The sequence below is a fragment of the Solea solea genome, chromosome 18 (assembly GCF_958295425.1).
Source record: "Solea solea chromosome 18, fSolSol10.1, whole genome shotgun sequence".
NCBI lineage: Eukaryota > Metazoa > Chordata > Actinopteri > Pleuronectiformes > Soleidae > Solea > Solea solea.
Genome location: NC_081151.1, coordinates 19967218 through 19979543, shown reverse-complemented (window position 1 = coordinate 19979543; position 12326 = coordinate 19967218). Strand labels below are relative to the sequence as shown.

The following is a 12326-nucleotide window of genomic DNA, read 5'->3' as shown; positions in this document are numbered from 1 at the left end:
AAACTTATTATGTTATATTGCAAAAGGTATAATCACAAGACAGGGTGAGAGTGGTTGTTTGTGTTTATGTGCAACCCTCACGTGGAGTGTAAAGCAGTAGAAAATGAATGAATGAATGAATGAATGAATGACAAGATGTGATGCTTTTATTAACCCTTAGAACACAGAGCAAACATACAGTATATACAGAGGCTATAAGAATGTGCAATATAGAGTGTCTTACATACTTTCTGTCATCATAACCTACACAAGCTGAATATACCTGAGGCAAAAAGTACTCAAAATGTTTAAAATCGGATTGAAGAAAAGAAAAAAAACCTGCTATTTTGTGACTCCTGCACAATTATTGCTGCGTTATGTCACTAAAAATTTCATTTGATATAAAAAATTTTGACTCAACGACGAAACCGAACACACTTTGCAAAGCCTGACGACGTGAGCTATAACCACACAGCCCCAGGGTGTCCACACACGTTGTGTGTACTATTCCCACGGCAATTTACCAAGGGTGCGTCTGAGATCTGTGCCGTGCAATGTTGTCGTTGTGTGTTTCGACTCGGCGTCAATCCACTTCTCAGATAGACACACTTAAAGTCTTATTAAATTATTAATGCATCATACAGTAAGAATACGGGAAATAACCAGACGTGCGGGTCCTTAAAATTCATATATAATCAGCCTGGGCACCTTCACTCGAGGCCTTTTTTAAAATATGACCCAGACATACACTTAAAGGAGAATTGCATAAATCAAAAACCACTCGAAAACAACTCAAAAATGGTGGGTCTATTATTTCACCACAGTGTTTTTACCTTGGACGAGGGTTCGGTTTGCTTGTACTTCCCGTTCTCCTTGCCGTTGGCGTTCTCCTGGTGGCGCGGCTGGTAGCTCGTGCCCTCGATGAAGGCCTTGTAGTCGTTGTAGGAGCAGGTGGGCCCCGCCAGGATGCCCATGAAGTTACAGTTGTAGCTCAGGTACTCCAGCAGGCTGGGCATTCGACTGGAGGGTCGAAAAAAAGGGGAAAAGATGCAGATGGATCAGGGAAAAAATGTTTTCATTTCACGGTCCGGTGATCCAAGACCAACTAAACCCAGGAATACATGCCTCGGAGCAGTGGTCACACTGAAAGACACCATAATCGTAAACCAGACAAATAAACAATAATTATTATAATAATAATAATAATAATCACAACTGCTTGAATAGGAGGTCTTATTTGATCTCCACCTTGACTGAGAGAGGTTTCAACGACGTCTAGATGTGAGGCTTGTTCTCATCGCGGAATGCTCAGTACCAACTTTCCTGTCCAACTTTTTTTTTTTTGCAATCTGTCCACAATTCACGTGCAACTTCTGTCTCCAACACTAACGATTAGGGGGAAGAAAACACCCTGCCGTTGTAATGCAGGCTTTTATTAGGCCTTCTGACAATAAAGGCCACGTGGGAGCAGTAAAAGTGTGGTTTCCTGGAAACCGGGCGTCTAACAAGTGCCCCGACAGCACCGGAGAGAGAGAGCCTGAAACAGGGAGGCAGCGTGACGCATTTTTTATGCAAGAAATGGAACCCTGTGTTAAACTAAAGAATGAAGTTGTTTCATTCGGCTCATTTGAATTAGAGCCGTCATCATCTGAAGCAGTAAAAACATACCTGAGTCACATACCTGATTGCTAGGTATTTCTGATTGGGGGTCAGCTGCCCTTCTCGCTTGGTCAGTCCTACGGACGGAGACGGAGGAGCACTTTAATTCAATATTCATTTACAGGAAAAGGTTTCAAGGTTTGGTATGAAGCGATGCAGAGTTAACACGGGTATGTGGGTGAGGGGTGACAGAGGGAGAGAAAAGAACAGATGATGCAACAGGAAGAGCACGCAGCAGTAGGTTGCATGCCTCATACCCTCATAACCGGGTCATTCAGTTCTTATTGCTGCATATTTGTATTGTCCCCCATGATGATCTGAGAGGACGATATAAGCCAAACACACACACACACATATATATATATATATATATATATATATATATATATATATATATATATATATATATACACACACACAGTGGTGGGCTGTCAGGGCCAGCAGGGCCTTCTCTGCTGGCCCTGACAGTATCAAAAAAGTTTTTTTATTATTATTTTATTTTTGTTTAATAATCAAATTAATGTGTGTCTGAACGTGTCTGAATTCAATTACTTTTTCAGTATGTTATGATATATATATGTATATATATATATATATATACACATACATATATACACACATACATATACATACATATATACATAGACACACATATACATATATATACACACATACATACATATATACATACACACACATATAGGTATATATATATATATATGTATACACATATATATATAATATACGGTTGAATAAAATATAAAAAGTGAAAGTTATCTTTCACTTTGTGCAGAAGCACTCACTCGTTGAACCTTCTTTTGACAATTCTACAGCCATAAAATCTAAATAAATCGATTATCATTATCACGAAGAGGGTTAAAGTCACTTAAAGCTGCAGTGTGCAACTTTAGGTTATACCACAAAACGGGCTCCGCCAAAAAATTAGGGACGGGTACCATAGCACTTTTCTGTGTCCGATACCGATATCACAGTATCTACCGATACCGAGTCATTTCAGAGACGCAAATCTCCAACTGTGTGACAAATGTGAAGAATATAAACAGCCCAAACATGACTCTCCTGTGTTTTTATCCGTCCGATATCCGATCTAGTGATTTCAACTGACACCAGTTCAGCCTGGTTATTCACCTCTAAGATGTTTTATGGCTGCTTCTTTTGTGTTTTTAGTCACACTCCCTTCCCTTACTCATTTGTCCGGCTGATCACCTGACCACAAATGTTTATTCTTATTTATTTATTCCCCCGTTAGCCCACGTGGTGCTTTCTTATGGGGCCTCTACATCTGCGTCCAACTGCTGGAGACGATGTGAAGTCAAGAAGTCGGAAGATAAAGTGAAACCCGAGCTGCTCGGCGTTAAATGTCAGAAGGGCAACAGAACTTTAACGGCACTTCACACATGCCTTGGTTTGGTTCGTACATTTGGTTGTTAATGGTTGAGGGATTACCATCCGATATTAACACTATGCAGTGGAGTTTAAACTAAACATAAGAGAGAGGAAGGACGGTAGTTATTACATAACTGTGTTGATACTTTTGTTCTGGTTCACTAGTCCATCGTTGGCTCAGAAACATGGCCACGTTGCCCGCTTACAAATAACAAATGAACTGACCTTTTTCACTTTTGTCGCGTCTGCCAACGGTTTGCTTGTCTACACTCTAAACACACAAATACAAAATAACACACACACACACACCATGTCTTACCATCGTGTATTTCGAATGCCATGCTGGTAATCTTCTGTGTTATAACCATCATGGGCCTGAAAAGAGCATTTAACAGTTAATAAAGAGTTCATTTTATCCATTTTAAACACATATCACTTAAAAATACACAAAGTGCTTAACAAATCACCCAATTTAAGGTTCATGCCACAGCTGCCCTAAATTCACAGCATTGGCAATTATCAAAATTGTATTTTTATGTTTTTGTAATGGTTAATACACCAGTATGTCGAAGCTCTTTAACCGAAACAATGCTAAAATATAACTATTATTGCTATCCATGAATTTTCAAATGTAGTGTTTTTACGAAAAAAATATTATTTTGTGATTAAGATGTCAAATTATTGTTATTTACTAAGTAAACAGTGTCCACAGTATTTTTAAGTAAAAATGTGACATTTTCAGGAAACACACGTGGACAGCAGGTGAGGTCGCTGAAGGAGTGAAATCCTTTGCCATTTTAGAAGCAGTATGGATGGGTTTTTTTTCCCATATGGTTGCTTGGCAACCAGCCACCCCCACCCAGTTGGGGGTTGTGGGCTGTCTGCTTGCATTGTCACACAGTCTGAAGGAGTGGGAACCAACCACAGTTCCTCCAGTGGACACAGCTCAGCTGTGAGACAGGCTCTCCTTTTTACTGTTCACGCTCAGACTGGTTGAGTCATATGCAACATTTACCTCTTTTTTTAGCATCATTTGTTCTCGGTGTGAGATTAGAAATCAAAACCGAGGAGGGAGGCCTTCATGTTTCTGAGTACACGCAATCAGGGATGCACGATATCGGGAGTCATTTATGCTGCTTTTCCACTACATTCCCACCACGCCTCGGCACGACTCGCCTCTACACACATTGGTTGGTTTTCCATTATAGTACCTCCTCAACGTGGGCGGAGTCATCACGTTCGGTTTTATACGCGACACATACACACAAACTAGTGACTTGTAAAGCAGTTATTTTCAATGTACTGAATCATTAGAATCAGTTCAGTACTTCCTGCAGGGGTTTGCGATGCCGGCTCGTCGCTCTCGATCGCCGGCTTTCGACAGTGCTGTCGCTAAATACACCAGACTCATCTGTTAAATATTGAGATTTTAGACATTTCCGAGCTAAACGTTGGTGATTTAAATTGAAATTGACATATTATTTTTAATACTTCATCAACTCATTAGTCTTAGTCGATAGTGATATCGGCAGCTCTTTTACCGACACCCAATAATACATTTTAAAGCCTGCCAAAAACCAATATTGTGTCGATAATATCGTGCGTCCCTAAACACAGCGTAGAAAAAGAGCTCCGTGTTTGTTCGTGCAGGTTCTTACCCCGTGAAATCTGCCGAGTACATGCCATAGTCGAACACATAGACTCGCGTGATCTGGCACAAGATCAGGTAGCCGAGTGTCACAATGAAGCAGTACCTGTGCACAGAAGGGGAGACAAGAGAAAAGGAACAATACAATGTTTAAAATAAACAATATTGCTGTAGAATTAGAGCTTTTCTTCTCACTAATTAAACCATTTTATCTCAATACACATGATGCCAACCTCTAGTTATCTAATTCTGAAGGTTTTTTTTTCCCCAAATACAGATTAAAAGACAGTGTCCACAGAAACAGCTGTGGAAATAGGGGGAGGGTCAAATATTGGACAAAGGGGCAGATGAGGCTGCGCCAATTTTTCACCGTCGGTGGTTGACAGCAAAGGACAACGGTGCCTTTTAACAGAAGACTTAAGACAAAGCTGCTGGAGGAGTTAGCACAAGTGAGAAGGAGAAACTCCTCTACTGGCAGGAGACCGCACTGACGATAAGGCCTAACAGGATCTCCTGATTCTAAGGGGGAGACCAGGATACAGCAAAGACGCGATTTCATCTGAAATGCCCAGAATAAAAGTCACAAAATGAAAACAAGTCACTAAGTCAGCGCTGTCGCTGTCGGAGTTTGCATGTTCTCCACGTCTGTGCAGGCGGGGGTTTTCCCCTCTCACAGTCCAAAAAGCATGCAGATTCAAGGTTTAGGCAAATTGGACACTCTCTGTGATGGATTGGCAACCTGTCCAGGGTGTGACCCCTGCCTTTCGCGCTATGTCAGCTGGGATTGGCACCAGCGTTCCCACCGGGACCCTCACGTGGAGGATAAAGCGGTAGAAGATTTACACACCCTTTTCCACTCTAAAAACCTCACCATTTCCTGTGTACATATTACATACAGTTGCAAGACCCTATGTGCACTCAGATTTCTATATTTGCATCCAAACCCACACTAGGCTTGGCACGAATAACCACATTCCCAAACCTGTAGTAACACAATTTAAATCTACTGCATGTGCACACGTAATAAGGATAGGATTCGCCTGCGTATCAAACATTTGTGACCGCAGCTTCTCAGTACCGTACTTCCTAAACGGTTGAATAACTGTCAGATATCAAAAGTGAAAGTTATCTTGGTAAAAGGGGCGGAAACAGTCACTCATTGCACATTTTTTTGACAATTCTACAGCCATGAAATCAAAATAAATGAAGGTTTTAAAGGGAAAAACTGTAACACGGGTGCAAATGTTTGACCTCCCTTAGAATCACAAATGCTTATTCTTAAAATGAGTCGTTTTCTGCCCTCTGAGTCTCAAATTATCTGCTGCATTTATGTTAATTTGTGACAGAAACCCTAAAAAACGTTGCCTTTGGTTGAATGTCACACAGTTACCATTTGCCCAACGGCTATTATTTTGTGAGCATAAATAACTGCGAGTCTCCTGTATGTATAGAATGCACAACACAACATTTTAGTCGCTCTCTCTGCAGGCAGCACACAGCTGCAGATATCAACAACTGTATATGCAATTTGCAGTCGCTATATTTGTCGCGCGCCCACCGGTGAGTCTTTACCCTCATCTTATTTGCGTTTGCGTAATTCACAGCTCAGGAGGTGGTGTTTCATTTCCACTGAAGGCATCAGCTGGGACCTGGGACCAAAGTAGACTGCTGCTGGTGCTGGTGGTGGTGGTGGAGACTCATATCTTCACAAGAACGCAAAGAAATAGGCTATAAATTAACGCTTCGACACACAGCATCTCTCTCCGGGGGGGTCGTGCACACCTTGTGGCTGCTAAAATTCACGCACAAAGGCAGCAACTCGCACACCTTTCAAATAAAAACGTTATGAATATGAATGACAAGATGATAGAATATTTGCTCTGCTTTACATTTCTTGCTTTATATTTCTTCATACTGAAAACTGGTGACAATGGAATTAGATCTGCTTATAAAAAAACGCCGGTATTAGAACTGCATAATCGATTAAAAATGTTGGTCTGTGTTCGTCAAACCTGGAAATGACAATGTTCTCAAATGTCTTGTTTTGTTAACAAACCAAAATGATGCACTTTTAATGGTTTCTTTGTTATCCAGAGCAAAGAAATGAAGAAAATATTCACATTTAATCATGGAAAAAGCTTCCAACCGATTAATCGATTATCAAAATAGTTGTCGATTCATTTAGTAAGCGATTAATTGTTTCAGCTCTCGCCAGTATAATAAAAAAACGACTCTAAAACTCCCTGACATTATACATTCTGTTGTCTTTCATTGCACAAGCAGCAAACATTATAATTTGGTCATGATTTTTTAATTAAAGAGGGCCCTTGTGCTGCCTTTTCAGCCCTCATCACGGGTTCTGCCACATGCAATGATCTCACAGTCGTCTCCGCTTCCTGTCGACCGGCAGGCAGTGCTGTGTTCACGCTGCAGGCAAGTAAGAGTGTGCGTCTAGAACTCCCCCCCCTCCCCCTCCCCCACCCCCGCCTGCTCGACCAAACAAACCCACAAATCGAGAGTTCTACAGCTGGAGAGGAGCGAATATGAAACCCGATGCCCCACCGCGTCACAAAAAAAAAAAAAAGACGGTGAGTTGAGTGAGGTCGGGAGCCACAAAATTCACAGCAAGTCACGGGGGAAAAAGAAAAAGACTTCATGAAAATCTGGCTGTCACACTGCACTCACTGTACACTGAGGGCGGGGTGCCTGAGATAAAACAAATAAAGAACATTTTCTGCCGTGGTGTAGTGCTCCAGCAGCCAGTATTAATAGAAAACTGTCAAATAGAACATACTATATAATCAACAATTATCTATTTCATATTGTCTGTCAGCTGCGCTATTATTAGCGCTGGTTTAAAAGAGGAGGGGGGAATCCCCGAAGCAGACACTGAATAGATTAAGAGTAAAAGGGGAACTTAAAAGTTGAAAAAAAGGCATCAGATGCAGAAAGGGAGAACGATTTAATGGAATGAGGAAAAAGAGTCGAGAGGACACGCAATACTCCTGAGAAGGAGGTGTAAATTGAGGCACAGGGGGAGTTTCAACAATGGGCAAACATCTCCACGATGTTTGTGTCTAAAGTGTGGATTACCAAAGCAACTGGCATCAGCTCAGTGGGAGACGCTGGGCTGACCTGTGTGCTCAGTTGGCAAAAGCCAATAGCCCAGGGTTACATGTCAACGTGCCGCTGTGATAATATCTCATTTGCAATGCAAAAAAAAAAGAGCTGAGGTTGTGGGTTCAACCCTCGATAAACACGGGCATGTCAGCGCAACCCGGCTCTTCCTCTCTGCACCTGTGCACACCAGTGCGGGTGAAGAACACCGGGCTTAAAAGTGCTCTTCTGCTGTTTGTAAGAGGTTTAAATCTCCAGGAAGAATGCAGTTATTATTATTTTTTCATATATATATATATATATATATATATATATATATACACACACACATATGCATGTATATATATATATATATATATAGTGTATATTTATTTTAGCATTCTTCAGCAGCTGCTGTGAACAATGTTCTGTTAGAATCTATTTTATGTGCTCTCCGCAGGGAGTAACATCAGCTGCTTGCACCTGCACTCATACAGTTGAATACCGGGTTTTAAAAATAACATCAAAGCCAACGAGTGTGTTTGTGTGTGTGTGTGTGTGTGTGTGTGTGTGTGTGTGTGTATGTGTGTGTGTGCGCTGTCACCGTGACCCAGACCTGTGTGCCTGCAAAGAACAGACACAGACAAACAAAGAAGAAGCAAATAACAGCTTGGTCCAAAGTCAATTTGCGTTCCTTTTTATATCATTTAATATTCATTTGGTTTTTCTGGCTTTGCCAGTTGCTTTCCGGTTTGTTATTGTAGGAAATGGAGAGGGGGGGTGGAGGGGTGTTGTATAACTCTCACTCCCAGGAGGCACTGGGTCACAGAACAGGTTCAGTGGAGCCCTTCCTAGAGTACATTTGTTTACAACCGGTGCAGCTCATTTGTGCTCCACTTACTTGTGCATGTGCTCCAGGCCAGCGAAGACCATCACACTGTAGGACAGACCACTCTGTACCAGGAAGTGGAGGGAATACCTACGAGGAGACGGACAACAAAGCAAAAAACAATACATTATTGATGCAAAGCTGATATGCCAATGCACTAGAATTGCATGATATCTCATTTAGAGCGCATTGTAAAGAAGCACCGTATTTTCTCTGGCTTGAATCAGTGTGGGTGTATGACAGGAAGTGTCTCTTTCCCCCGTCTGCAGGTACAGAGGGCATCTCAACTCGTTTTAGCTTTCGTGGCGTGGCACCAGAGCAAGCTTGAGCATGTTTTATGTCTGCAACCAATTTTCCCTTGATAGAAGGTGCAGCTTAATCTCAGTGGGGCTGCTTCTTGGTTAAATAAAATAAAATAAAATAAGATGCCAATCAATGGGCACTTAAAAGCCAGCAGGTAAATGTCATTTAAAACAAATGAAGACAGAGGTTAATTCATGTGATAATTACACCATTCCCTTGCCCTTAAAATAAAATGAGTGCGACTTCAAGTTATTTTTGAAGCATTTAGGGGCACAGATAACCACTTATTCTTTATTCTGTATTCTTTCACGTGTCCTTTGCACACAAAACTATCCCCTGATGCGTCATCAGCACCACAGTCATAAGACAAAGTGGCGACGATGGAAATCATTCATGAACGTGCGCCCACGCTGACCCTCCCCTTCCTGTGAACCATAAACACACAGTTCACCGGGACACCAGAAGCAGCAGCTACCAGATGGATCTTTGAAGGGCACTTGTGTGTGATGATGCCCTTGTTGAGCCTCGAGGAGAGTGGAGATGCCACACTGTGTGCAAGCAGTGAGTCAACAAAGAGGACAAGGGCATGGGAGGGAGGGCAAAAGAAAGGAAGTGAAAACAGAAAAAAAGGAGGTTTAAACGCACGATTATCTGAGGAAGAGAGGTGGAAATGCTTCTTACACTTCTTGCATCAACGGACATTGTACATTTGAACCTGTTCACTATAAAAGAAGAAGTGAAGTAACTCTTTTAGCGGACGAGGCGTTTCATGACACCATCTGCAAGGCAAATCCTGTAAGGGCCTGAAGCCAGAACAGAACGAGTGTGTGTGCACTAACGGCTACGTGCGTCACGCCGTGGATAAACGCGTGCATTGAAAAGTGTTTGCATGCGTGCACCCATGCATTACATGACAACAAGCTACACTAGCAGAAGCTGAGCGGGATCATACAAACAGTTCAGTTACTGTGTCCCCGACTTTCGTGTAGTACAACACAGCACTTCAGGGCAGTGACGCAAGCACCGTTTGTAAAAGTGTATCGTCCAACAGACATTTACAAGGTTTTATGGTCGAATAAAACACTTTAGCGGGCCTGCGCTGACGTCGACTTTGTTTATTTATTAACGAATAAATCCAAGGTTTTGCAGTTGTAAATTGGTCATGTAAAAATAGTTCGGCATCAGAAAAAGTGACAAATCAAAAACTAAAAAATGAACTGTGTGAATAGAATTCTGATGGCTGATTATCATTTCACTAGCTGCTAGCTTGGTGTCAGGCTGACAAAAACACACACAGGTTAGGATCAAGTTTTGGTCTCTGTGAGGACTACTGGTCCTGGCAAAGTCAGGGTTTATGCCCAAAAAAAAGGGCCCTAAAGAGGCGACAAATACAAGTGTGTGTGCACACACACACACACACACACAGCACTTTAAGAGGCTGTCTGCCAGAGGTACAGTGGGTTCTCTATTAAAGAGCAATAACTTTCTAATTGGATATCAGTTACTACGAAATCGATCCATTTGCTTTGGCAAGAGCGAGGAGAATACGGATCAGGTGAGGAAGAGCGAGAGTAGGCAGGGTAGTGAAGGGAGCAGCAGACATGAGAGGAGGAAAAAGCAGAATCATGTAACAATACAGGCTGTTTGCTGTTCATAATAATGTCAGACTGTAAGTGCTTACCCGTTAATTAATAATTAACCCATAGACTGGAGTTGATCCACGAATTGCTTAACTAAATTCATGATTAATGACACGGTTAGCGTTATGTTTGATTATTCTTTCGTTAGACGGTTTCCATTTTAAAAAAAACTTCAAATCATATCAAGGAATAATAAAGTTCATTCATTTTCTGAGGGCTGAAGAATTTTGAATGAACATCTAATTGCGGTTATTTTGACAGGAAATGCGATTGCGATATGATTCGCGATATCAGAGGTCAACGGACATCTTTTTTTACATCATTATTCTCATTTTCATTCAAAAAAACATATTTAAAAGGATTAATGTGTGATATTTGTGCAGCCCTGTGAGAAACAACAGATGTTCTCTTCAGTCTGTAGAATAAGATGCGTAATAATAATTCAGCTAAAATGATATTTTGACACACATTTCACATATAAATATATATACATATTTATATTTTTTATATATAATATATAAATAAATATATATATATATATATATATATACACACATATATATATGTGTGTATATATATATATATATACATACATATATATATATATATATATATATATATTATATGTTTATCATGCACCAAACAAAATTGTAAGTAATTAATGTTAAAAAGTATTTATAACTTGTACAAATACATTGCAGTTCATAAAAATAATAATAATTAAAAAAAGGCTGCAGTATCGCGATAATACCCGGAACCGTGATACTTTGTCTGGTATAGTATCGTGGTTACTCATTTTGGTATCGTGACAACTCCAGACGTGTCCAAGGGAGCTGTAGCATCGTTCTCTTCTTCTTTGGTAGGAATGCGTCCGATTCCCTGCGTCCAGACTCTTACCGCCACCCGTTGGTGAAGTGGGATACTACAGGACCCTAGGTCTGCGATATGCGACCACATGTGCACGGAAGTATACCACAGGCTTTGTGGGGTAACACGTTAAATGTTTAACCAATTATCGCCAGTATTCCATAAGCTTTTCATATACCGATAACTGAACCATAAGAATAACAATCCAGAGAGATTAAGTGTAGTAAATACACCAGTATCAAACCAGGACATGGCCACAGTCTGCCGGAAGGCGACCTCACTACCATGACATTGTAGGAAGAAATTTTGAGGAAGGAAGTAAGGAGCAGAGTACAATGGGAAAAACAGAGCTGGAGGTGAAACAGATGAGTGACTCACCAGCCGAAGCAGAAGAGAGCCAAGTAGAAGCCCAGTAGAGTGGCCACCACATGCCTGATGAACGGACTGGTTTTACTGGGGTGGAGGTAGATCCGAAACCACACAGCCATGAGCAGGGCAAACAGCTGACCTGCCACAAAATTCACCTGTGCAGGGAAACACAAAATGCAGCGTTATACATTATATGCATGGCAGCAGGAACTGGGCCAAGTGTTGGGGATTAGAGTGATGTTAATGCAGATGAATGGAGGATGTGAAATAAAGAGCGAGTGGACCACAACGTTGACCTGGTTCACGATGGAAAATACGGCCACCCTGTAGGGGTTAGGGTTAGGGTTAGGGTTACAAGTGCACATAAAACAAGTTCAATCCTAGAAAACTGCTGCATGAATATTGTCTCTATCCCCATGTTTCTTTGAAGATTTTTTCAAAACTCTGACTATATGATTTAAAAAATACA

The 12326-nt window shown here is 41.2% G+C and overlaps 1 protein-coding gene across 1 annotated transcript in view; it reads right to left on the bottom strand.

Annotated features, from left to right (window-relative positions):
- The window catches only part of mboat2a (membrane bound O-acyltransferase domain containing 2a), a 34517-nt gene that overhangs the window by 6197 nt on the left and 15994 nt on the right, over positions 1–12326 (bottom strand). The window contains exons 2-7 of the mRNA XM_058615794.1: positions 11867–12012; positions 8691–8768; positions 4704–4799; positions 3365–3420; positions 1661–1715; positions 813–999 (exon numbers count right to left, since the gene is read on the bottom strand). Coding sequence (XP_058471777.1) covers positions 813–999; positions 1661–1715; positions 3365–3420; positions 4704–4799; positions 8691–8768; positions 11867–12012 — 618 coding nt within the window. The remainder of the gene's footprint in view (positions 1–812; positions 1000–1660; positions 1716–3364; positions 3421–4703; positions 4800–8690; positions 8769–11866; positions 12013–12326) is intronic.